At 46.8% G+C, this 26735-nt stretch overlaps 1 protein-coding gene across 12 annotated transcripts in view; it reads left to right on the top strand.

Moving 5' to 3' along the window:
- ATXN7L1 (ataxin 7 like 1) overlaps positions 1–26735 on the top strand; it is a 225261-nt gene that overhangs the window by 100432 nt on the left and 98094 nt on the right. Inside the window, exon 4 of one of the 12 annotated variants that reach the window (XM_084792908.1) lies at positions 1106–2292. The exons of the other annotated variants lie outside the window; for them this stretch is intronic. Coding sequence (XP_084649034.1) covers positions 1106–1191 — 86 coding nt within the window. The 3' untranslated portion in view covers positions 1192–2292. Of the gene's footprint in view, positions 1–1105; positions 2293–26735 lie in introns of those variants that run through there. 12 annotated transcript variants of the gene reach the window in all.

Below are 26735 nucleotides of genomic sequence, written 5' to 3'. Positions count from 1 at the left end.
TGACTTTCCCTAGGGCGGAGAGGGAGCCTTGGGGCTGAGACAGTGCCACTTTGCTTTTGTGTTTGTTAGAAGTGATTCTGTAAGTACAGCATGCGGGTATACACACTCATATGGTGGGGGATGGGGAGTGAAGCTCTGTGTCACAAGGGCAAGGGCATCTCCCCAACGATGGATGAGACTCTTGCATCCAGTTGTGATTTATTCCTGAGAGGAGGAAGGGGGAAGCTGCTGAGAGAACCAGCTCTGCCCGGCAAGAGCAGCAGCCAACATCAAGCCTGCCCTCCAGTGCTCAGGAGGGTCGGAACTCTGGCACAAGACTTGCCCTGGAGTAAATAAGAGGGCATTCTGGCCTGGGGAGGAGGCTATGAGGAAGACCCAAGACTGGTCCTGTTTAGGAGGTTGACTGGGCTCCAGGGGGACCTGCAGTTAACCCTTTGCAACCAAGGTCCCTGGGTTCTACTGAGAGCTTTTACCATGGTGGGAAGGTGGGGAGGTCCACTGTGGTCACCCTGGCCTCTTCAAAGGGTGCTGGGTAGCAATGCTCTGAGGACATAGCCATCCGTGCCCATGCTTTTCTGTGTCTCTCTTATCTCCCTATCATCCCTAGGGAATAAGCTAATCAAACTTGCTGATGGTTTTACACTGAGAAGGAGATAGCTAATAACTTGGGTGACAAGTATTAGAATACAATGTGATGTGGATAAATTGGGTCCATGTATTAAGAGCTATAAAATGAGATTTCATCACAGCATGAATAATGGGGTCTGTGGAAAGGATTAATCAAATACCCCATTAAAAGGTATAGGAATTCCAGTCAGACCGCCCCTGTTTAATTACACTCCTGCCCCCTCCCCACCCTACTCCTTTCTCCCTGGAATGGCTTTCTGCTTAAAAAATAATATATGGAAACGAGCTGAGAGGAAATAATGGGGAAACTAGGACATGCGTTTTGCTAGAACTTGATCATGAAGGCAGATGTAAGCGGCCAGTGTTTAATGTGGTGGGGGAAGACAGTTGGCATGAGCAATCATTGACAAATGTAATTTCCAGAGGCGTCCTGTTGATACCATTCAGCAAATGCCAACAAAGCATTTACTTTCCAAAGGGAGAAAGCAAGACAGCAAGAGAAATGCAAGCATCTCCTGGAGTGGAGCAGAGAGCCGCCAGCCCCTAGAACAGCGTCAGGTGTGAGCATGCGCAGTGCAGAAGACAACTTCCGAAAGATCGCCCAGGGACTGGCTTTGTCTGCGGAAGGCTTCCTGGAAGAGGACACTCCAGCAGAGAGCCCCGAATTGTGGACAAGCTTCCATGTACTGCGAATTCGTGAGCACACTGTGGTGACAGGGTCTGGAGAGGAAGTGGGCTTGAGCAGAACAGGGGGCACCTATTGGGGCTCTTCTCTCCATTCCCACCGCCACCACGCACGTCCAAGCTGTCATCACGCCTCACCCGGACAACTGCCAACGCCTTCCAGCTGTTTTCCCTGCCTCCACTCTTGCTCCTCTACAACCCGTCCTCTGCACACCAAAATCAGAATCCAAATCAGAGTTGATCGTGTCATTCCCGTGACTTGTGGCTTCCCCTTGCTCTTAAGCTGAAACTGAAAACCGTTATCATGGCTGTGTGGTCTGAAGCACAGCCTGGGCCAGGCTCCCTTCCACATGCCAGAGCACCCGGCCTGAAATTCTCCTCACACTGGGTCCTCCTGCCATAGGGCCTTTGCATATGCTCTCCCCTCCCTAACGGTGGTTTTCTTTCATCCTCCCTTCCTCAAACTCTGACTCATCCTTCGGAATACATCTTAATGATTACTTCCTCTTGGAAACGTCCCTAATTTTCACATCTAGATGAGTATTCCCTCATGTGTTGAAAACAAATATTTATTGTGTGAACATATGTTTTAATGTCTGTTTCCCTAACTACAACACAAGTTCTGTTAGGGCAGAAACTTGGTGTTTATACCCCTTAGAGCCTATATGTGTTGATTGGATCATGGCATTTAGTTAGTAACAGCAAACAAGACAAATAGAAAAATTACACAGACCAGTTTCTAGAAGCGCGCTATTACCAATTTTTAACGGAATGAAACCCTGAATTTATGTCCAGACTCTGACACCTGCTGGCTATGTTGTTTTAGTAAGTTATAAGTCCTTCAGAATCTGTGTCCCTCGCCTGTCAACCTGTGATACTAACAGCCACCTTGTATGGTCATTGTGATAATTTCATGAAATAATGTATACAAAAGCATTTTTGACTCTAAAACCAGATATAAATATACTCTGTTACTCTCTAGGTGCCTGTACATTGAGTTCTTCTCAAATATCTATTAGATGGATGGTGGATGGATAGATTCTGGTTCAATGGATGGATAGACGGATGGAGCAATTAGGTGGATGGATGGATGGATGGATGGATAGAGGGTTGGCTGGCGGATAGGTGGATAAGTGGGTGAGTAGATGGATAAATGGATGACTGGGTGGGTGGGTGGGTGGACTGATGGATGGATAGGCCAGCGGATGAGTGCACATATTAACAGTTATGGAGCCAGCGGATGAGTGCATATATTAACAGTTATGGAGCTGGTGCAAGTGAGAAGGAAGCCAAAGAGCCAGAGACTTGGAGACGGGGGCACTCATTGACCCTATCTTGTGCCCCACACTGATGGGACTGGCACGAAAAATCCTCGTGAAAATCACTTAACCTAGGCAGAAAGAAGTCACTGGTGACCTCAGGGCCACTACTCCTCCTCAGCCTCTTCATGTCTGCGCTGTCAATGACATGCCTTCGTTATAGCTTAATCACTTTACCGATTTTTGTCTTTGGGGGAGAAACCAAATTGATTTGCACATACAGCAAAATTGGTGCAGTTCCTCCAGCTGCTGCCAGCAGGTGCTGACAAGTGAAGAAGTGGATGTCTGAGGCTGAGAAAATGCACTAAACATTCACTTTAATAAGGCCTAGAAACCCTCCTTATTTAATACATTGCCATGGATAATTGGTTTCAGTTTCAAAACTGGTTTCATTTTTAACTCCCTGCGTTCTGGTAAGATTGCTGCCTGTAGGTGTGGTATGAGACCCTGTCACACATGCTCATAATATCTATGGTTTTGCTTTTGTTTTTCCTCTTCACATCCCACTCTCTACCGCTGCCACCCTCCTGGGGTAAGTCATGTGTGAATACCTACACACATTCCCTTCCCCACGCCCCACCACCACCACACACACACTTCTCTCTCTCTCTCTCTCTCTCTCTCTCTCTCTCTCTCTCTCTCTCTTTCTCTCTCTCTCTCTTTCTCTGGCTGAAGTTCCGGCCCTTTTGATTGCCCACTCTACCTACGTGGACAACCAAGCACCTGGTCTACTGAGTCTTTGTGGGGGGTCTTGAGAATACGTGGCTGGGCATACATGGCCCCTACACCTGCCATCTCACAGGTGACTCTGAATAAAAAAGCACATGACAAATACATGAAGTCTCTTGGCTCCAAATATGGTTGGTTGTAGTAGGTCCAGGAGGGGAAAAAAGGTAAGAACAGACTAAAGGAAAAGCCCTGCAGATATTTTATTTTCATGACTGGTAGTATAAAATGTGGATTGATGGGTGTCTTCACCCTTTGCCTATAGTTATAACAGAATACCTGGGTCTTGGTACCTTGTAAGGAAAACAGGTTTATTTAGCTCATAATGTTGGAGTCTAAACACTCAAGACCAAGCAACCTTAACTGTTTGTTAGGGATTTCTAGGGATATCTGCACTTGGTTGAGAAGAAGGGAAGGACACAGGAGCATGCTGAAGGCACCAAGCATGTGGGATGTTCTTGCTTCACAACCCACTATTCCTCCCTGAGAGCAACATTAATCTTTTTCCAGGCCAGTGACCCATAGCCCAGTAGCCTTGCACTGCTGGGCCCAAGCCTGAACTGAAAAAAAGAGGCAGTCTTCAGAGAGGCTTTTAAGCAAGTTGGAATACTCCTCAGCAGGGATGGCTCAAGAGCATCTCCCAATCAAGGACTATCCTTGACAGCCCTGGTCTTGTCAGCAGATGAGGCCATTGCCTTTGGACTGATGCTCACAGACTGACAAGGAAGTGTACCGATGCCCCTGTCCCATCAGTCAGTAGGAAGACCCAGCACCTCCCAGGATAGTATAGGCCCAAGCCCAGCAGATCAGGGACTGCTGCTGGTGGGGCAGCAGCATTGGGGTGTAACCCCTGACTGGTCCTCCTAGTCTCTACTGAAGGAACAGCACTCTAGAGTCCTTGCGCTGCTCAGAAACAGGAGGCCAAACCTCCAGCTTCAGGTAGAAGCAAGTGGTCTCTCAGAACTTCCTGAACCAGATTTGCAGCTGGGTTCCCTGCTCAGCTCACCTTGGCTAACTGTGCTTCTACTTGAGCTTAAGCCTTCTTATGGGTGGAAAATGAGTATGTCATGCTTTTCCGGAGAGTTCGAGCGAGGATTAAACGCCTTACTGCATGCAGCACACTTAGCCCAGCTCGCCAGGCGGGAGAAGTGAGCTGATAGAAGTCATAATAGGTTTATTCCCCTGATAAGCTCTGGATTGCCTGCAGGCATCACTGCTGGGCTCAGAGACAGGATCCGAGAGAGCCTTGGAGAAGGCCTGGCAAGGGGGCAGGGAGAGGAAAAGAGCTCAGAGAATTCTGGAATTCCTAGTGAGTTAGAGACTGCCCCTAGAAGGGAGAGAGAAGAGCTTTGACAAGAACTGCCTGGGTCGCAGCCTTACCCAGCCCAGGCCGAGGAAGAGACTCCAGGAAGTGCTTGCTACAGCTTTCAGATGGCGCACCAGGACAACAGCTAAGGCGAGGGAGCTTTTGAGTGATATTCGCCCTTTCAGTGAACGGGAATTGAGATTAATTTGGCTTTGAGAATTTTAAACGCACACATTGTAATCATTGGGCTGTACCCTAGAGCATTATAAAGTCAGGATTGGATATCTTTTACCATCTACGCTCTTAGAGCAGGAACTCAGTCTTGCAAGTAGATTTTTAAAACTCCAGAGCTCAGGAAAGAAATCGTCTGCCTGTCAAATTTGCATTTAGTGCTTTCTCTCTTCTTGTGCCACCTGCCCACACCCTTTCTCCACTGTGAGCTGGCAGGAGGCCTTGCAAGCCAGGTTTCTCTTACAAACACAGTCCTTGGGAGAACCAAGGAAGGAAATAAGAGCAGGGCCCTGGCCAGTGACCAGTTAAGCCTAACTTCTGCCTACACACACAAGGTTCTTCTTTGGTGGCACCACTAATCCTGTAATAAATATTTGAAGATAATTTCAGTAGCCTATTGAATTTGAAAAGCACCTTGATAATTGCATCTTTTTTCATCAAATTCCCGTTTGGGAACTCTTTGTCCCCCTCTGCAAGTCCACCCCAAACACGCTCAATTTTCAATGGTAAGAGCTCTGCCTCCTAGGACAGACCCCTAGAACAACTCACTTATTTTGTTCACTGTGTGGATGCCGTGGCTTAGTAGTATATAATTTAGGGCTGTGGACTTATTAGGGGTGTCTAGAGGTCACCATTAAGTAGATGGGCTTTTTATTAAGTCGGTATTTGATAAGACCTTTCAAAAGTGCTGGTAATTGTATTTGTGGGACTGCCCGCTGAGATTAGAGAAAGGAAAAAAAAAAATCTTAACACTTGCTTTCCTTACTCAAAACCCTAAGTAAATGTCCAGATTTAATCTCCCATTCATCTAGAATTTATATTCCGCACATTTGGTGAGCCTGGGTAGTGGTTTAGATTCTGTAGGCTTTTGCTGCATCAGCTTCCTTATTATGTAATCGTGTTTGATGAAACCTAATATATACAACTGTGGACCCTGGAGGATCATGGGAGCCAACACCCATTACAGGTGTGCTTCCTACTGGAGCAGACTGTATTGGAAGACTTTGTGTAGATGTATTTCCCTGGCCACTTCCAATTGCAGAAAGTATAACAGACACACACACACACACACACACACACACACACACACACACACACACACACACACACACACACACACCTCTTGTTCCACAGAGGATCCCCTGACCCTGCTTTCTTCCCTGTCTTACCTCTATGGTGAAGGATCCCTTGGTCCACACAATCATGAGAAAACGATGACCGCTGGTTATCTTACCCTGAAGAACGTGGCTGGCAGGCCTGGAGAGATGGCTTATCGGCTAAGAGGTGGGACCAAGAGGAGGGAGGGAGGGAGGGAGGGAGGGGGCTGCAATGGGGATGTAAAGTGAATAAAATTAATTAATTAAAAAAGAGCATTGGCTGGCAGCTCACAACTGTCTGTAACTTCAGGATCTGACAGCCCTATACAGACATACATAAAGGCAAAACACCAATGTACATACAATAAATGCATTTAAAAAGTATTTTTTAAATAGAACCTGGCTGGGAAACAATGATTTTCAGCTGATATTACCATTAAAATTGAGTGCACATGGCCATATTGGAAACTACAGGTTCGGTAGCACAGTCTTTAATAGATCGATTTGTAAGGAAAGAAGTAGATGGGCGGAACTGTAAAGGCTGTGCGTGGTGGTGTCACGCCTCTAATCCCAGCGGCTGAAGGAGGAGGACTTGTGAGAGTTCCAGGCCAGTGTGAACTACAATGGGAGACTGTCTCAAAACCAAATATACCAAGCCAAGGTGTGTAAAAAAGAAGAGAAGAGGGGCTCAGTGTCTATGGTGGCAATGCCTGAAGCAACGTGAATTCTGAAGACCGCAAATGGCTCCTTCACAGGGAGCAGCTAGCTCCTAGTGTCCTAGCCAACACACTCTGGCCGAAGGGGACTGTCCCAGATCTGTCCCTTTGGTTGTGTGGCTTATGAAGGTGTCTGTACCTTTGTCTGTATTAGTGTGGTACCTTTGCTTTTTATTTCCCCAAGTCGTTTTTGTTTTTGTTTTGTTTTTTTGTTTTTGTTTTAATGGAGTCCATATGGTGATCTCATGACCTGTTTTTCAAGACTTTTGGCTTTGGGAGTGTCATCATAGAATAAGATGCATCTCTGTTCTCTCATTGAGAGGAGTTAGAAGCTCGCCTGGAAGCTCCCCATGGGCTTTGTCTGCTACCAGGGTCAGCAGCGTAGAAAGAAGCGTGTGCATGAAGCTTCTCTGAGCTGTGGCTGCCATAAACATCTCTGCTCCTTAGAACGCATTAGGTGGCTATTTCTTTAGTCTGCACTGCCACCTCCCCTAAATCAAAACTGGACCCACGCAGGCCTTCTCCCTGCTCCCTGCTACACCCCTTTGGACCTTCACTCATCCTTAGCAGTGATATTTGTTAGGGGACAGAACCTGGTTCCTCTTGCCTCTCTTGCCCTTGCAAATGCCAGGCTACAGGGAGTGGCTCTCCGAAGGCTGTGGTTTTAGTGTCCCTCTGAAATGACCCTCCTTCTGGCTCATGCATGGTCCCTTTAAGGCCTTCATCCCCATTAGGTGAAGATCCACCACCGAGGTTTTAGTAAGATGGGTGGACGGTTCAGGAGGGAGTTGGGTGATGATGAACGAGGCCCTGAAAACCTGAGGTGACTCACAGAAAGGGCCTCAGAGGGGAAGGGCAGCGTTTCACCCTTTCTGATACTTCTTTCCAGGGACCACCTGAACTTGCTAATATTTTTTTTCAGTTGAAATCTAGAATCCCACAAAAATGCAACATGTGGAGCTTTCAGTGAGCTGCCTGGAACCTACCAGCTGTCCCCTCTTCAACATGCATGTCTGAGCCCATGCCTATGTAGAAAATGAACGGGCTAGATTATGGGAAGGCAGGCTTGGTCTGGTTTTGCCATCACTAAGATCTCATAGTAGGTACTCAGTAAACGTATGTTGGATAGACAAATGGAAGCCATAAACAAGGGACCAGACTGGCAGGCACTGTGCAGACTTACCGAGGCGGGTAGCGAGGAAGCGAGTGCTGCCACTCTGCACTGTCCTGGGGACCTGTGATCACCTCATCTCCACCATGGAGTGTGTCTTCGTGGGAATCTTAGCCTGGGCCTTCCACTCGCTGCCTCCCTGCCCTTGACAAGAAAGCCAGCCAATATGCAGCATTTCAAAAGTGCTCAGCACTTGGGAGCCTAGAAGTGACTACACACACCCTGACTCAGTTGTACTGCATGCAGTCCTAGGGACCAGAGGAGGCGTTTGAGGCTCAGGATGGGCAAAGTGGCATTCGAGGGGCAAAGCTGTAACTACAACCTGGGGCTTAAGCCCCACATCCAACAAACTTCCTGCAGATGAAAAGGATGAAGATCCAGTGCCCATCCTCACGAGGCTTCCTGTCTATTTCTGGCAGGTCCATGAGAGACTTACTGTTGTGGGTCTCAGAAGGATTCTCGGCAGAAAGCATTCAGAGTGGGTGACTCCACTGTTCTGCTTGCTGTCTGCTGTAACAGAGAGGAGATGGGCAACAGCAGGACCAGAACAGGGGAGGGAGGGAGAGAGAGAGAGAGAGAGAGAGAGAGAGAGAGAGAGAGAGGAGGGAGAGAGACAGAGACAGAGACAGAGTGAAAGACAGAGAGACAAAGAGTTGCAAGTCTATCCCAAAGGCCTTCTTTTAAAACTTGTTCAGATTTATTTCATATGTCTGAATGTTTTGCCTGTGTGTATGTATGTTTGGATACTATGTTTTGGGTACCTGGTGCCTGCCAAGGTCAAAAGAAGGCATCATCAGATCCCCTAAAACTGGAGCTATAGATGATTGTGAGCCACCACTTATGGGTACTGGCAACCAATCTTGGGTTCTCGGCTAGAGCAGCAAGCGCTCTTAGCTGCAGAGCCATGGCTCCAGACCCACAAAGGCTTTATTTTTATTATGCCAGTCTCATCCTTCAACAGCCCTCACTGGAAAAGTCCTTCCCAGGGCTGGGGAGATGGCTCAGTGGGTAAAGGCACTTGCCTGGAAGCCTGAGATCCTACTTTTGAACCAACAGCGTGTAAATGTTGCATGGACATGGCTTCCCACCACGGCTCTTCTTCCTGCACAGTTTCCGACCCATTGTCTCAGCTGATGTTGTCATTGACCCAACAAAGCTGGCTTCATCCAGGACTGATTGGGACATAGAGAAGCTACCTGACCTGCCCAAGGTCACGTGACAAACTCCTGTCAGTACTGGAACTTGAGCCTGAGTGCTGCCCAGCCCTGCTCTTTCCTGCTTCCTGTTCTGTGGTCCTCCACAGTGGCTCCTCTTCCAGCTGTCTTTGAGGACTCAGCACCTGCAGCTCAGCTACCTGCGAGCCTGCAGCGCAAGCCCCCACCAGCTCCGTTGCTGTTTTGCAGCAGTTCAGTGTGCGCTGACCACTTTGCTGTACATAATCACTTAATTAGTTTGTGCCTGCAAGAAAGAGCTGCTTCATTTAGCAGCTTAGCAGTGAAAATGCGGGAGTCATTTGCCACAGTCTTGATGGCATTCTACTCCTTGCTCCTAATCCACTTAGCACCAAAGGACACCAGGGCTCAGTCATGGGGGACACGCAAGTGCCGTGCTGAGGACTACCGAGGGGCTGTGGCTGCATTAACTGAGAGACACAGCAGGTAGGGAGTGCAGGGGTAAGTGTGAGGTCCTGGGTGCCATCTGTAGCACCGAAAGGAAGGAAGGAGAGACAACAAGAGCATGTTGTGTTCCTCTTAGGACCAAAGAGCCAGGAGAATTGGTCTTCCAGGGACCCAGGTGGAGGTAGTAGTGAGGTTCGCATCAGCCTTTCAGTTAACAGAACTTCCTAGTGACAGCTTCGTGTTGGTAAAAGCTGGGAAGCCGGAATGCCTCCTGTGTTCTGATGCGTAGAAACCCAGCTGGAAACCCAGTGCTCAGGTGTCCATGGGGCAAGACTGACTGCGTTTTCCAGAATTCCCTGCCGGCAGGTTGTCACGGAGATAAGCTGTGGAAGATCTTGCGAGAACTGGGCGTGGAGAGTAGCTGCAGCCGCTTTGCCACATGTGCCTTGTCACGGAACTGTCCACTGTGACTGCAAGTGCACTGTCGTCTTCTGGAATCTTCTTCAGCTTCATCTCCTAGGCAGGCTTGTATGTTTAGCTCTGAGGAAAAGAGCCCTGACTGCTGTAGGATTTTCCTATCAAGTTCAAGGTCAAAAGCCCCAAGAGGTGATAAGATCTTCAGCTTGTTACAGGGTTCTAGCCAAGGCCTGTGAGGTCCCCATTGCTCTTGGTCTCCCCCACTGGCTAACCCTTTCTCCTGCCCAGTTTCCTCCTCCACAGAGTTTGAGCACTGGACACTAAAGCATGAGCTGCCCAAGCCTTTCTGGGGTGCTAGGCACATTACGTATTCTTGGCTAGAGTTTGTGGGCCTCAAATTCGGAGATATCATCATGTAGTGTGTTGTGACCGGTCTTTCCCTCTGTGTGTGTTACAACAGCATAAAAAGATCTGTCCCTCTCACCTGCCTCCTCACCCACCCATAGTCCAGTGACTGGCCCAGGTTAAAAGCCACAGGAAGATGAGGATGACAAACAGGAAGAGGAAGGGCCACTGACAAATGACAACTTTGTTTTGGGGTTTTTGTTTGTTTGTTTGTTTATTTAAAGATTTATTTATTATTTATACGGGCACAGCTCTCATTATAGATGGTTATGAGTCACCATGTAGTTGCTGGGAATTCAACTCAGGACCTTTGGAATAACAGCCAGTGCTCTTAACCTCTGAGCCATCTCTCCAGCCTGACAGCTTTGTTTTGAGAAGGAGTGAACAAACATATTTCAAAAAAAGTGATTGATGAGTATCATTTAAAAAATAATTCTTTATGCTTAACTGTTTACAAAATGTATTGTCTGAAAATCTGGCAGGTTAATGGCAGAAGAGGTCCTGGGGCTGGAAGTAGGGACTTGACTCCTTGGGAGTCACAGCAGACAGCCTCTGAAGCACATGTGGGCTATACATTCCTGGTCCAAGTGCATGTTGGGGGATGATGTAAGGCCCCTGTGTGAACAGCTGAGAGATTTCCTGCCGAGCCCAGCAGAGTGGGTGCATGAAGACTATATTTAAAGTACAGAGAGAAACCTTGTGACCTAGGCCATGTTTTAAGGGTGGTATGTCTAGAACTCTGCCAGAGTGCCTTCACCAGTGGGTTTGTCCCTCGTGGAGGAGGTGGCAGCTCTGCTGGCTCTATCTTAAACCTGCTACCTCAGAAGCCCACCAGGGGAAGCTTCATCTTGTCCTTAATACCTGGGGTGGGGTTTTCCTAGCCCCTCTTGTGGCCCTGTCCTGAGTGTCACGATTGTGAGCTTTCTGTCCTCTAATCTCACACCATAAGTAACGGCTCCAGAAACTAGAACTCCTAAGCTTTCATAGTAAAGGCAAAATAAGCCTAAAAGCATTGCTTAAGAAAACGGAATCAGGTCTGGAGAGATGGTTCGGTGGTTAAGAGCACTCACTGCTCTTACAAAGGACCCAAGTTCAGCTCCTAGCACTCACATCAGATGGCTCACAACCACCTGTAACTCAGGTCCAGTGGATCCAACACCGTCTCCTGGCTTCCATGGGCACCCATGTACATGTGGCATATATTCAGAGACATACTTGCGAATAAAAAGAAATAAAAAGAGAAAACCAGTCACAGGTACCATCAAACTTCTTCTCAACGTTCTTCATTCCCAAACTGGGCAGTGGAGGTACACACCTTTAATCCCAGCATTTGGGAGACAAGAGGCTGCAGGCAATCTCTGAGTTCAAAGCCAGCCTGATGTATGGAGTGTGTTCTAGGACAGTCAAGGCCACACAGAGAAACTGTCTCAGAAAAAAAAAAATAGAAAAAAAGGAAGAAAGAAAGAAAGAAAGAGACAAAGAAAGAACATTGTTCATTCTTGCCCAACGTCATGGTGCTCACCTGTGATCCTGTTCTTGAAGGCTGAGGCAGGAGGACGGCCGTGGGTTCAAAAGTCTGCCTGGCCTATGTAGTATGTATCAAAACAAAGTTAGAGAGAAAGTTCCTCATTCTGCTTCTTTCTTTTCCCCCCTTAAGAAATTACATTTATTCATGTTTATATATATATAGACTATATTAATATAATATATTATATAATATAAATATAATATATATACACACACATATGTGAAGGTCAAAGGTCAGAAGACAACTTTTGGGAGTCACTCCTCTCCTGCTGCGTGGGATTTCTGGAGTCAAGCTGAGGTCATTAGGTTTGGTTGTAAGCACCTTTAACCCACTGAGCCATCATACCTCGCAGTGGTCCTTTACCCTTTTTCCCTCCCAGTACTATAATAATAATAATTCTGAAAGCTCTATATTCCTAACTAAATTTATTGTGCTGGCTGGTATGTAAACCCACAATAATTGTGCATATTAATAAGAGAGTATGTGATGTTTTGTTGCAAGTAATCATTGATTACTGAGTGAATGGATGAACTCTGAGCCAAAGATAAGGAAAAGCAGGGGCATGCTGAACATTCGGTTTTTCGCACGTTACATAAACAGTGCTGGTTAGTGACCCAGAGTTGGCAGCAGGATGCACGGTATGGACTTCAGGCAGAAGTCAGGTTTACAAAGGCAGGTCTAAGAGTGCTTGGCATACAGGTGCTGCATAGAGCCTGAGGACTGAGGGGTGAGAAGAGCTTCCTTAGACTGTGGTCTCTCTGGAGTGGACAGACACTGACTCCAAAGGCCACGCACATCTGTCATGCCTTTGCAGTCTGGTGATTGCCCAGTCATATATTGCAAAGAGCAGGAAACAGTGCCTCGACTCCAGAGCCCGCTCCAACACTGACTGGGTGGAGTTAGCCTGACCCATCTGAGCTTGGTTGTCTCTTCTAGAAGGGTTCAGTTAGTCAGTCCTTTAGGACCTTCCATTACCTCTCTGGCATGAGGAATGGTATGAGAAATGTAGTGGGATCTTGATCCACCATTCACATGGAGAACTGTGACACCAAAGATGTTGGAAAAGGGAAACCTGTCCACTGTGGGACATTTTTCTTCAGGGAGCAAGTACATATAAAATTTACGGAGCAGTTGCAACGGTAATCCAAACACCACCTCCCCATATAATGCACACACACCACCTCCCCATATAATGCACACACACCACCTCCCCATATAATGCACACACACCACCTCCCCATATAATGCACACACACCACCTCCCCCTATAATGCACACACACCACCTCCCCATATAATGCACACACACCACCTCCCCCTATAATGCACACACACCACCTCCCCATATAATGCACACACACCACCTCCCCATATAATGCACACACACCACCTCCCCATATAATGCACAAACACCACCTCCCCATATAGTGTACATACAAGTGTAGGTGCATCTAATACACCATTTATTTTCTCTAAACTGAGAGTAAGTTTCAGGTATTATAACTGTTTACTTATTAAATATTTGAATATGCATGTCCTAAAATTAAAGATAACTCTTTTAAATAACACAGTAAAATGATCAAGACCAGGAAACTTTATTTTGTCAACTGTGTGTTATAGCAAAGTTAGAAACAAAACAAGTCATTTAAATCCAGCATTATGCTGCATTTGGCCGTCTTTTGTCTACTTTGCCACTCCTGGCCTTAACACTTTGGAAAGTTACAAGCCAGGGGTGCTATAAAGAGGCCCTTGAGTATTTCCTCTAGTGTTTTTCTCGGGTTCAGCTTATCCATTTAGGAGGTGTGGGAAGCTTCTGAGAGTGGTGAGATCTGAGGCTGGAAATATGGAGTGAATGTAACAGAAAAATGGAAAGTGCTGAGGAAGAAAAGAAAGGGAGGGATGGAGGAGCAGCCCACTGGGCAAGGACTGGGCAGCAGAGGTCCCTGGTAAGACAGACAGCTTCAGCTTCCCTTTCCCCTGGTCTGGGCACATCCTAGGCCAACACGTGGGCTAGAGAAAGGCCCCTCTCTTCGGTAGATTTATTCTTCCAGTCATATCAAGTGTGTCTGATAGATCATTGCTACCGCCCAGAGCCTCCGAGAGCCAGGCTGTTCCCATGGGTCCTTATCCCTCAGTGACCCGAGAGATGTGCACAGTTCTCATTTTAGGAATGGGAAAATGGAGGCGCAGGAGCACAGCCTTCTCGGGCAGAGGTGCCTCTGAAGCCAGGGTCTGCAGCTCACGCTCTCTACCCTGCTGTGTTGAGACGCAGTAACAGGTTTCCTCCTAAATCAGCCCTCGCTCTGCTCCAAACAAACTGGAATAAAGACGCAGCTCTATTTTCCACAGCCCCTGCGTTGGCACTGTAAGAATTGATGGTTGGTACATTGATGGTTGGTGTGCCAGAAGCCCCCAGCACCCAACATGGGCACCACCTGGCACATTCTGTGAATGGCCAATGGCTTCTGAGGTGGAAAAAAAAATCCTGAGTGAGCGTAGCTGTCCTCACCACGTCGCCCTGAGGGGCATGTAGAGCCCTAGAGAGCAAATTTCTTTGACAGACAGAGGCGGTGATCAGAACAGCCTGACCTGGCTCCTTAACCCGCCAGGAACTAGCACTGAGATTTGTCCTGTCACAGCTGCTGAGCAAAACAGCAGCCTCCTGCGACTCCCATTTAGCTCCAGCACAAGGAACACTGCATTCAAACCTAGCTTTGTGCAGCCCTATTGGGTGGTAATGCTGAGTACCTGGCCCTGTGTCTAGCACAGGCCTTGGCTTCCCTCTCCTCCATTCATATTCTGTCCCTTTACCTCCTCTCTGTTCATGTGTCTCTCTCTTAGTCAGTGTTCTATTGCTGTGAAGAAACAAACACCATGACCACAGCAACTCTTATAAAGGAAAATATTTCATTGGGACTGCCTTACAGTTTCAGGGGTTTAGTCCATTGTCATCATGGTGGAAAGCATGGTGGCAGGCAGGCAGACGTGGTCCTGGAGAAGGAGCTGAGAGCTCTACATCCAGATCAGCAGGCAGCAGGAGGGGGTGGGGGGGGGAGGAGAGAGAAGGAGACTGGGCCTGGCTTAAGCATTTGAAAACTTCTAAGCCCACCCCTACAGTGACACACTTCCTCCAACAAGGCCACTCCTCCTAATAATGCCACTCCCTGGCGACCAAGCTTGGTGACCTCAAGATTTCTAATAAATGCCCCAGGCTTCACGGACAATTCTGCTTAGCTCTAGTCTCTGAGAAAGGAGTTTCAGTGTGACTTAGTAGAGACAGTGGAATACTAGGCCCACAGCCATTCGGAAAGAAGCTTGTTGTCAGGTAGGGGTGATCAAAAAGCTCAAAGCTCATCAGATCACATACTGGTCAAGAGGCATGATACCGGACAAGAGCTGGAGCCAAATTGCCTGAGTACAAATCCCAGCCCTGCTACTAAATATCAGCAAGTTATTGGACTTTAGTTTTCCCAGTGATCCCCAAACCAACAAAAGATGAGAGTAATACCTAATTCCCAGTGTCTTGAAGACTGAATCAGTCAACAAATCTGAAGTACCAACACACTTGGCACACATATGCTGGCATGGCTCAGCGATGGGCGAGAGCACTGAAAACGCTAGTTCCCTTGAAGTAGCCTTTGCATTTAGATGGCCAAAAAATGGACACATGGACTTCTTGACAGTGGAAGCAGCTGTGGCCAAGGTGCAGCGGCAGGTGTGCAAGGGCGCACAGAGCTGGGAATTTGGCATGACTGGCACTGCTCTCACTCTGAAGGGAACACTGGCTAGTGCTGAGAAGCATCACGAGTGATGTCAAGTGCAGGAACTTCCTGAAGGCCAGACTGAACGGGACTCACTGTGGAAGCAACAAAGGGCCAGCTAGAAGGTTATTTTAAATGCCTCTGTCATACAGAGTTTGTACCATGTGATTACCGTGCGAGGATCCTAGCCACTCTCCCTCTTTTAAGTAACTGTGACTTCTTCAGCATCAACTCATGAAGCCTGTGGTTTGTAAAGGCCTCTCTCATTGTCTGAGTGACCATTCAAAGCAATTAAGTGATTAAGTGACCTTGAACCAGGTCTCCAACAAAGATCACCGAATATGGAATCCCGAATACGGAATCGGAATCCACCCACTCATTAGAACTCAAAGCCTTCTCTCTGTAGGCCACCCTTTGCCTGTGATGTCACCTCTGGCCACAGAACTAAAAATAGACCACAGGGAACACACTCCTACTTTGTCATTATTCCTTTTTCCTCTTAAATTCTTTCATTGTGAGACTGGGGCTTGAACCCAGGGTCTACTACGTGCTAACCAAGCACTCTAGGGCTGAGCTGTATCTCAGTCCTTGGTTTTATTGAAACAGGGTCTCACCGTGTGACTTCAAACTTAAGATCTTTCTTCCTCAGCCTTCCTGCATTCTGGGATTACAGGCACTTGATCCCTAGAATAATATAATCACACAATGGGCTATGGTCACTCTCTCTCTCTCATACACAGAGGATGCTAGGCAGAATATTGGAGCTGCCTGCCACCACGTGACCTAAAGGCCAGTTAAGTGCCCTGCATTTTGGGGACTGGGGAACTCTTCTGTAACGTGAGCCGTGTGGTGTCCATGGACCTCCCTGGCTGAACTGCTCTGAGGAGTAAATGAGTCAACCCAAATAGAGCAGAGGAATGTGCAGTGCACGGTTGTGGTTGTTATCAGCACGGAGGACATTTGTAAAACCCTTGGTTTGCAAGATCACAAGGAGAAAGGAGATGCCCTCACCCAACTCAGAGAGGAGTGTGGGAGTTTATAAAAGCATTGTATTAGGAAATTTATGGAAATAAACTACAGAAAGCAGAGTCTCCTGGCAAAAATGTAAGTTCTCATACTTGCCCCCAATGAAGCAAAACATCTGAATAGAGCAATAACCATGAAATACATTAGAAAGCTTATTAAAGAGATATTCCTTTTAAAAGGCCTCCGTCATCTTATAACTGAGCAGTAGTAGCCTTCAAAAACCCAGGTACATCCTTTGTTATTCAAACTATTTGAAACCAGAGAATAAGATGAAAATCTCCCTCGATTCATTTTTATGAAGCCGGCATGACCTGAATAGTCAAGACTAAAAAGAGTGTGCCTCTTCCATCTCAAAAGCTTTGAGGCAAAAGATGACCCTGACAAAGAAGGCTGAGGAAGGAAGCAAGACAAGGCGTGTGCACCAGCACCTGCTCTGAAGCAGCACCTCACTTCCTGGCTGCACTCGGGCCTCCCGGGGAGCCAGGGAACAGGACCTCACTATGTTTTCAAGCTCCCTCTAACCACTGCTTTAAGGTGCCTGCAAATCACAGAAACCCACAACCTAGTGTGCAGTTGCAGAGCATCTAGCTCTCTGGCAGCTTGAGGAGAGACATTTCCCCCCCAAAAGCTTTGGCACTCTCAGAGCTAAGAAACCATGTCTTGGCTGCATATGCACCAGCTCCCATCAGACTCTGAGGAGGGACCACAAAGCTGCAAGTGACCAGAGACCAGGACAATGGCACTGCTCCTCTTTCAAATCCTATACCAGGAGCTTTGCCTCCTGCAAAGCAAGACCAGGAGAGCTCAGGGGAGTTTTCATGTGGGGATACAGTGAGATTTTGACAGATCACTTCGTTCGTGTGCAGCAAGGTCATTAAACACATGAGGTAAGCAGGTCACATAAATAGTTAATGAGCAGTGTGTATGCACAGTTAATTCACATTTCCAGCCTCCTTACTCTTCACAGTCCCCAGTCCCTACATTCAGAGCACTGTAGACAGCCCTGTGTCCACTGGACCAGTTCATAAGATCGCATGCATCTCTTCATAAAGTCCTGCAAAGCTCTACAGGGAGAGAGGGGCGACCTCAGCCCCATCTCTTCAGCACTTGGGGTTCCCTGATAGAAATTCTGCAGTTCCCTTGGGTCGCCCATCCCCCTGTAAACCTTTCCCTGAGACAAGTTGCTTTTCTGCCTGTTGTCAGCTCCCTGGACCTGGTGTTACAGATGGTTGTAAGATGCCACCTGGGTGGTTGGAATTGAACCCAGAAAAGCAGCCAGTGTTCCTAACCACTGAACCATCTATCCAGCATCTCTACCCTGTGTTTTTCAGTAAATGATAATTATGAAGTGGCATGAACAGTTCTTACTGTATCAAGAATAATTAAATGAACGGGCCATTGATAAAGGCTTGATTCATTTTATATGGAGCAATGCAAGCTCTATACCTGGGTACGTCCACTCTCTTCCACTGAAGTAGAGTAACCAGAAATCTAGCTGGGCCATCCAGAGCCTCTGCATCTGTAAGCAGTGAAAGAAAAAAACAAAATGTCAAAAGATAGTGGTCAAATGTTGGAGATGTTGTTAATATAGCCCAGCACATGCTGATCCAGAGGGAAGAAGGCTGAGGGAGCAGAGTATCTCCTGGGTGTTTCACCAGAAACTGTTTTAGCCCCTCTAGGTGAGCATGCGCAGAGGAAAGGCTAGTCTTTGTCTTCATCGTCACTGCAGCAGCAATGTTGTTGGCTTTGCCTTTTTTTTTCTCTTTCTTTTTTATTTTTTATTTATGTTTTTATTTTTATTTTTTTGAGACAGGGTTTCTCTGTGTGGCCTTGCCTTTTCAGATCATGCTGACAGGGTTATGCATCCCACCAGGAAGAGGAGCAGAAGTACATGGGGAAACCCCAGAGTTCCGGTCTGCTTGTCCTCTAGGAAGGCTGTCTATCTAGTCAAGCATGGACTCTCCGCTGCGTGCTCTGTCCCTCTTTTTGCTTTGCTTTACATCCATTCTCTCCCTCTTTTCCTCTCTCCTTCCCAAACTAATGGATCTTGATCACTGTTCAGAAGATGTACGGCACCTTCCTTTTGAAGAGACCCTGGCCTGACCAATGCTATTCATATGTCAACCTTGAGGAATCATTCCAAGCTGTACCTCCTAAGTCCAAAGACAGCCAAGGCATGGATTTGCTTAAAGAAGAAAGGAAAAAAAAGAAAGAAAGAAAGAAAGAAAGAAATTCTCAAAGACTGCTGAGACTTCTTCGGAACAGCATATAACATACAAAAGCCAGCAGGTCCCAGCTGGGGTCTGGGAAAGTGGGAAGAGCTGGTGACCACTTGACTCGTATGTTAACCAGAGATTACTGATGGTCTATTTAATCTGCAGAGGGCCTTGACAGGCGCTGGGCTGCCTGTCCTGATTACTGAGTAATGGCAGATTGCTTTCACCATAGCAGCAGCTGCCTCGGCTCTGAGGCTCACTGAGAAGTGGTCCGAGTTTGGGTTTGGGTTTGTTTGTGTGGGATTTGGGTTTAGTGTTTAACATTTGCTGGCAGAGAATCTCGTCCATGTGTTTGGGACATCACAGTAGAGAAAGCACATTTGTGTTTGGATCGCCTCCACCTTCTTGGACATTCCCAGTGGCACGTGGGCTGGGGCTAAAATGAGGTCCTAACCCCAAGCTTACTAGAAAGGAAACAAATACTCAGAATTCAGTGGTTTGGCTTTCAGAGTCAGAAAGCTAGTCAGTGGCATAATTACAATTAAAAATTAAATTCCCTGCAGTTGAGAATATTATCAGTCAGGACAGAGAGATAAGGTGATGTTCCAAGTAGAGTCTTAGACAAGTAATATTGACATTTAATGGGGGCTCAAAAGCATCAGAGGAGGTGATTGGATAAATGGATAGGTAAAGTGTTTGCCACACAAGTGTGGAGACCTGAGTTCAATTCCCTAGAACCAAGGAACAGCCCAGCAGAGTAGCACCAGTCTGTTCTCCCAGCACTCCTATGGCAGCTCAGCTAGCCTAAAAGTAAAAACAGAGAACAAGAAAGATAGTACATCCAAAGCAAGGTAGAAGGTCAGGACTGACACCCATGGTAGGCCTTTGACCCCTACATGCCTGCCACAGCCCACACACAGGCACACAGGCGCGCACGCGCGCACACGCGCGCACACACACACACACACACACACACACACACACACACACACAGGCACACACCATACACAGAGTTTGTTTGTTTGCTTGCTTGGTTGGTTTTTCAAGACAGGGTCTGGCTATCCTGGACTCCCTTTGTAGATCAGGCTGGCCTCGAACTCACAGAGATCCCACCTGCCTCTGCCTCCCAAGTGCTGAGATTAAAGGCATGTGCCACCACGCCCGGCAATGTGCCCCCATGCCCTGCCACAGAAAATTTTAAAACCCACTTGTTTCTGTAGACCCTCCACAGGGATTGCTGCATGCCGCCTCTTGCCAGCTATGCACTAGTTCTGTTCCGAGTCGTTCAATTCCACAAAGAACAAAACCCAAGTGCTTACTGTCATAGAAATCACCCTCATTTTGAGGACCTCAGACAGTAAACAGCTAAGCAGACGCTATATTAATACAGGGGAGGGGCTGAGAGGGAGATGAAGCCACTTAGGAGTAAAAATGGAGCTGGCTAGTGATGAGGTGGGGGTTGCTACTTTAGCCACTAAGGTCTCCCTGATATTGTGATACTTGGGCCGAAGCTCAGAGGCAGTGGGGTCGTGCGCAGAAGAGCACTCCAAGCAGGAGAAGCAGCAAGTGGTGAGGCACCCGGGCAGAAGCATGCTTAGTAGGAATGAGGAACAACCAAGAACTCATTGAGGCAGACAGCTACAGGAGAGTCAAAGGCTCTGAGCAGGGCCTATGGAAATGGCTCAGCGGTTAAGAGCATTTGCTGCTCCTGCAGAGGACCTAGGTTTGCAGCACCTACATGGCGGCTCACGACCATTGTTAACTCCAGCTCCAAGGGATCTGACACCTTCTTCTGACCTCTGTGAGCACTGCTCACAGACAAGCATACATCCTCATAAAACTGAAAATAGTTTTTTTTTAATTTCTAAGCAAAAAATAAAAATTAAAAAAAAAATGAAGCTACTGTCACCATTTAAACCAGCTACAGTGAATCTAAAGGTTATGGTACAAGTCTGACAGTGACCCTGTCCAGACCCAGTATAGATGCTATTTTGCTTGATGTTGGTCTGCAGATGCTCATTTGAGGACAACTGCCGAATCCCAAAAACATTACTCAAATATCACTACCAAAGTAAAAATAGTAGGTGGGGTGTGCCTATAAGCTATACTTTTAAGTCTGAAGGCTGCATTTAGATTTTGGCTTCTTTGATTCTTTCTTTCTCCTCCTCCTCCTTCCCCCCCCCCCTCTCTTTCTCTCTCTCTCATTTTAAGGAGAAATAAAAGATGATGTATAGTAAGGGTATTCTTAAATAGGCTTGACCTCTTTAAGGGCAATTTAGAGTTATAGAAGAAAACACAGTTTCCTGTGTTTATATATGACATTATGTCAGTGGAGGACATGTACTGCTGTGGTTGAAACAGCATTGACACTTTATTCATTATTTATTTATTTATTTATTTATTTATTGGGTTTTTGAGACAGGGTTTCTCTGCGTAGTCTTGGACTCGCTTTGTAAACCAGGCTGGCCTCGAACTCACAGAAATCTGCCTGCCTCTGCCTCTCTTGAGTGCTGGGATTACAGGAGAGCACCACCACTCCAGGCACACTGATACTTTTATGCGAACGAAGGCCCTAGTTTGTTCAGGAGGCCTTAGTTTTGTCAAATGCCCCTTTTCTGTTCTGGTTCTCCTCTGTCGTCCTTTTACACAGCGTGGCTCCTTGGACTCCCTCGAGCCATGCCTGTTCCTCCCAGTTTCCTTACACCTTGACATTTTGGGGAGTACTGGCCCATACAATATATCATAGGATGCTCTCTGTAAAAATCATGCCTGTGTTTTTCCATTGGCTAGGCTAGGGTTAAGCTTCCTGGGGTAAGGAGCACAGATGTAAAACATCCTCACACCTTATTCTCAGTAGCCCATGCTCAGAAGGGCTTCTGTTAACATGGCCCCTGTCCACCTGGCTGGAGAAGTTGGTCAGTGTCTCCAAAAAGTGACTCTTTTCTCTCCTGTCCCCACCCTTTGCAAGCTATATTCTTTGGAAGGAATCTGAGCACAACCCACTCATGAGTGATGATTGACGGTCCCTGTCCTCGTGGGTAGAATGCCATATGTGGAACAAGGAAAAGTTGTGTTTTCTGCCCCATTTGTCTGTTTGCTCAATCATTTATTTATGTCAATATGGACTCATAATTCTTTAATTTTTAAGGCCATCAAAATGGTTTAAGGCACTTGCCACCAAGCCCAGTGACCTGTATTTGATCAGCAGACACCACAGAGTGGAAGGAGATGCCCAGCTCCACATAGTTGTCCTCTGACCTTTGACACACAGTCAATTGTGTATTGACTGAGACACAATCAATATGTATGATTTTTAAAACATTGGTCTTCAATTTAGACTAAGGGTTATCATCCAATACTGCTTTACTTGGTTGCTCAGGTCAGTTCAGTTTGGACCATATTCCTATCACTGGAAGCCTTATTATTTCTTCTTAGTGTTTTATTTTTATTTTTTTTCTGCTTTCCAGCATTGCAAGCTGCTCCAGGTTCATCTTGTATATTTCCGGTTCCTATCTAAGAATCAGTCATTTCTCCAGAGTCCAAGTTCCTTTCACTAAGGAATAATCCGAGGAGCCAAGCTCTCTAGGGGTGAGGTGTGCTCCCCGCCTCTGAGGGTTTTGGCTTCTAGTCTCCCACTTGGCTGACAGAGCAGTGAACTAAGTGTGTGTATCCTGACCCATGAATATATAGCTATAAATGAACATCACGTATCTGTAAATGTTTCTGAGCATCACCACCTGTGTGTCTGCATTAGTTAAACAAGGATTTGTTTCGGTGTCTCTAACTCAAAGCCGTTGCTGTAAGGTCTTTTTATTTTAGACTTTGCCGTTGCCTATCAGTAAATTCGACTGCAATAGTAAGAAACCTGGCTGCTCCCCCATGCCTATTTATTTTCTTAATTATTCAGTTCCAGTATGCACGGGTTGCAGTATCAAAATCGTAACCCATGGGAATTGGCTTCATCAACTACAGTGCAGTACTTATGAGCAGGTTGCTTTGCCTTTAATGCTTCTGAAGTTACTTAAGTCAGCAGTTTCCTCTCCGTCCTCCGCAGTGAGGCTGTTTCATACACTTGTAATACAGTTAAATTCTCTCGTCACAGTCTGCATCCCTTCCTAGATCTGAGAGGACACTTTAATTTAACATTACTTCTGGCTGGATAATAAATTCACTGCGAGCAGCTCCAGTGAGAAGCAATGTAGAATGCACAGTTCTTGTTGGTTTTCTTGTTTGTTTGTTTCTAATAAACAACGCATCTTACATCACATGAGCAATTCATTAATGCAATTCAAATTCCCTTTAATGCCACTTGAAGTCCAGTCCAGGCCCCAAATATAAACTCATCAATCTAGGATTTGTCTCCCTGGATATTTTACTTTTGTGTTTGTATTCATAGACATGGACCCACAGAAAATGTCTGGTACTGCTGTGTATCTTTTGCTTTTTTTAAGATGGAGTGTTGTTATGTAGCCCAGGAGGGCCTTCAACTAGTCATGTAGTTTAGTCTGGTCCTGAGCTCACAGCAACCCTCCTGTGTCAGAGTGCTGGGATTGCAGGTATGCGCCAGCTCACCTGGTCTTGAGTCTTTTCCATAAATGATAATATGACAACTAATTCTCAGTGTCGCCTTACTGGATTGGAATCCTGCAGAAGACACACCTGTGAGGGTGCTTGGCTGTGAGGGTGTTTCTAGAGGGTTTGACTGGGGAGGAAAGACCACTCCGAGTGTGGGCAGCACTGTCTCATGGGGTAGGGAGAAAGGTGAAACCGATCTGAAAGGCAGCCGTCCTCTCTCACTACTTCCCGACTGCTGACTACTCAGTGTGACCAGCTGCCTTGCAGTCCCTCCACCTTACCACCCCTCCACGATGGGCTAATTACCAGAATCTCTCAATTGACATTAACTCTTTCTTCGTGAAGTTTCTTCTTTTGTTACAGCGGTGGCAAAGCCAGCCCTGTGTAATACCATGAATAATATATCCATGAGGATATATTTGCAGTCTGTACATGATGATTTTGCCTTGTAAATAGATTCCACAAATGGGTGCTGGCTTGGTTATAGTTTTTCCCCCATTGCAGATAACAGCCCTGCTATTCTGTGTTTCTTTAAGAGCTACCGGGTTATAGAGATACACATTTTAATTTTAATAGCTACTGTCAAATTGCCCATCAATATACTCAAAGTGAAGGGGGAAAAATTCTTGTTCTGCATTATGTGGCTGAGTGGGAAAGAATCAGATTGCTAGTTTTTAATTTGTCTGAATGTTCCTCTCTAGAGAATAGTAGCTAGGGGGATAAGACTCATCTCTGTTATTTAAAAGAACCTCATGCTGTGATGATTTCAAGTGCTTTTAAAATGTTAATAGTTAAATTGTTAGAAAAGCGGGGTAGTGTGGTGTAACAGCCTCCTCAGCACACTGTCAACTGATTGCAAAAGAGGCTGCCACATCTGGGAGAATCTGCACTTTCTGCTTGACAGGGGCTCAGGTAGGCACAGCCAGCTGGGAAGTGCTTCTGTCAGTCCTGGCTTCCCCTTCCCCTTCCCCGATGGCTGGGCAGTGGGATGCCCTCTGCAAGCTGGTCATTCAGTGCATTCCAGAATGCATTTTCCGAAGTTACTAACTACCAGGCATAGAGCCCAGCACTAAGGAGAACAAGGGATCCCACACACTGCCCACACCTGGCTCTGCCCACCATCATCTCAGCTTCTAAATGCTGCGATGCACACAGTAGCTTTATGTGGTTGTTGAGAGCTGGGGGCTATGGGAGTGCTGTGTGTGTGTTAGACCTGGGCCCCAGAGGTCTGTTCTCAGCTTCACTCCCATGGCCTGCTTTGTGCTCCTGGAATTATTTCTGAGAGGATTGGGAGTGTGGGTGGGCACATGAATGCTGATGCCTTGCTACGCTACAGTTTCATCAGAGCAGAAAATTAAAGTCACTCACGACCTCCTTGTTCTGATTAGTCAGGACCAGGTATGTGCTTCACATTGAAGACTGGCTGCCTTCAGAAGAGGCTGCAATCCTCCACCAGTGGGAAGCTAGGTGTGCCATCAGATGAGTGGGGATGGGGGTCCTGCTTCAAGGTTTTACAGAGCCCCATTTGTGGGGACACTAGATACAGAGATCTTGTCTCCTCATGTCCCCATAGTCCCTGCTGGTTGCAAGGTACAGATTGTAGACACGGAAGTGTCTGGTGGTGACGGCTTCTTCCTGATTTTGTAGCTTAATGTAAAGCAAGAGAAGGTGACCTTTTCCCCCTGCAGGGTGTGTGTGTGTGTGTGTGTGTGTGTGTGTGTGTGTGTGTGTGTATGTGTTTAAAACATTCTAGACCTCGGTAGTGATTTGAATTTGTCCCCTAAGGATGTGGTCAAGTCCCACCCACTCCGTATCTGTGAACATAACCTCATTTCAAAAGACAGTTTGCAGGTATCATGAGATAAAGATAAAGTGATATTGGGTGGGTGTGGCCTCTAAGTTAGGTGACTTGGTATTATAGAGACCAGAGAGAGGACCTGGAAAGATGGCTTGGAAGTTAAGAACAGCTGCTGCTCTTTCAGAGGACCTGAGTTCACTCCCAGCACCTGTACTGGGTGGTCACAAACACCTGTAACTCCAACTCTAAATTGTTATGACATGCATACGCACACACATGTGTATGAATCATAGAAACAAGGCCATTTGGAGACACAGTTGGAGACTGTAGCCACCAACCCAGGAGCAGCAGGTGTTGCAGTGACACCAAAAGTCAAGAAAAAGACCTGGAACAGATTCTCCCTCAGACCCAAAGGAGCCAACACTGCCAATATCTTGGTTCATGTTTCTGACATCCTAGATTATGAAAGAACAGAATCCTATTGTTTGGAGCCACCCAACCTGTGATACTTTGTTACAGCAATCCTGGGAAACTGAGGTTTTAAGTATAAGTATCCTGTTTCCACCAGAGATAAAGTCTGTCAGGTCCAAACCCAGCCTTCTCTGCCACCTCTCCCATTCCAACTCGCTCTGCAGCAGAGTTGAGCACCAATGGGGTGCTCAATGCCCCCCCTCCCTGCTTGCCAGCTCTGACCCTGGCACTCCATTCATCTGTCCAGCAGAGCAAGGCAACAGTTTAGGCAGCATGGGGTGTGCGGGTGGGCAGATGCTGAAATCCTCCATAGACAAGCAAAATCAAGAGGGTTCAACTCCACACTCCATGGCATTCCCAGTGAACAGGCTAAGGGCCATGGTGCCATCACGGTTTGTGCCAACCCAAAGCGCACAGGCTTTGCCACGGAATCCACAATACAGAGTCCTGAACTTGGCCATTCTCAAGTGACTCTCAGTGGCCCCTCTCCTTGGCTGATGCTTTCCAAAGGATCCGTTCAGGACTTACTCAGCCTCCCATAACATCATAAAACTGAGATTTTAAAGCTGCAAGGACCTGTGCTGTGATTCAGCCCAACTTCCCACCCCATTTTATGTACAATAATAACATCTGTTATTTGTTGACTAATAATACACACGATACCAAGTATTTATTGAATATATGCCGTGTGCCAGGAGAGTCTGTAAGCACTTGTGTTAGCATTTGCAGGCATCACAGGAATGCTTTACTGTAGAGACTCTCATTATTCTCAATTTATAGATCAGGAAAGTGGGGTACACGGGGAAAAGAAAGTTGGCCGGGGAATTAGTTAGCAACTGGCTGAATCAGGATTCCAGCATAGATTGTCTTAACAGAGCCCCTAGGCCTTCTGCTCTGCAAAGACCGACCCCAGTGTCACGCTAGGGGTCCAGTCACCTGGACTGAGATGCCTAGAAGCAAGAAACAATGCTGTGACTTCTTAATGTGGACCCAACTTTAAATACTAGGGCACACACACACGCACACACATGGGCATGTGTGTG

Source organism: Acomys minous (assembly GCF_964271855.1).
Source record: "Acomys minous genome assembly, chromosome: 8".
Lineage (NCBI taxonomy): Eukaryota > Metazoa > Chordata > Mammalia > Rodentia > Muridae > Acomys > Acomys minous.
Note: the sequence above shows the minus strand (reverse complement) of the source record. Positions and strands in the feature narration are given on the sequence as shown.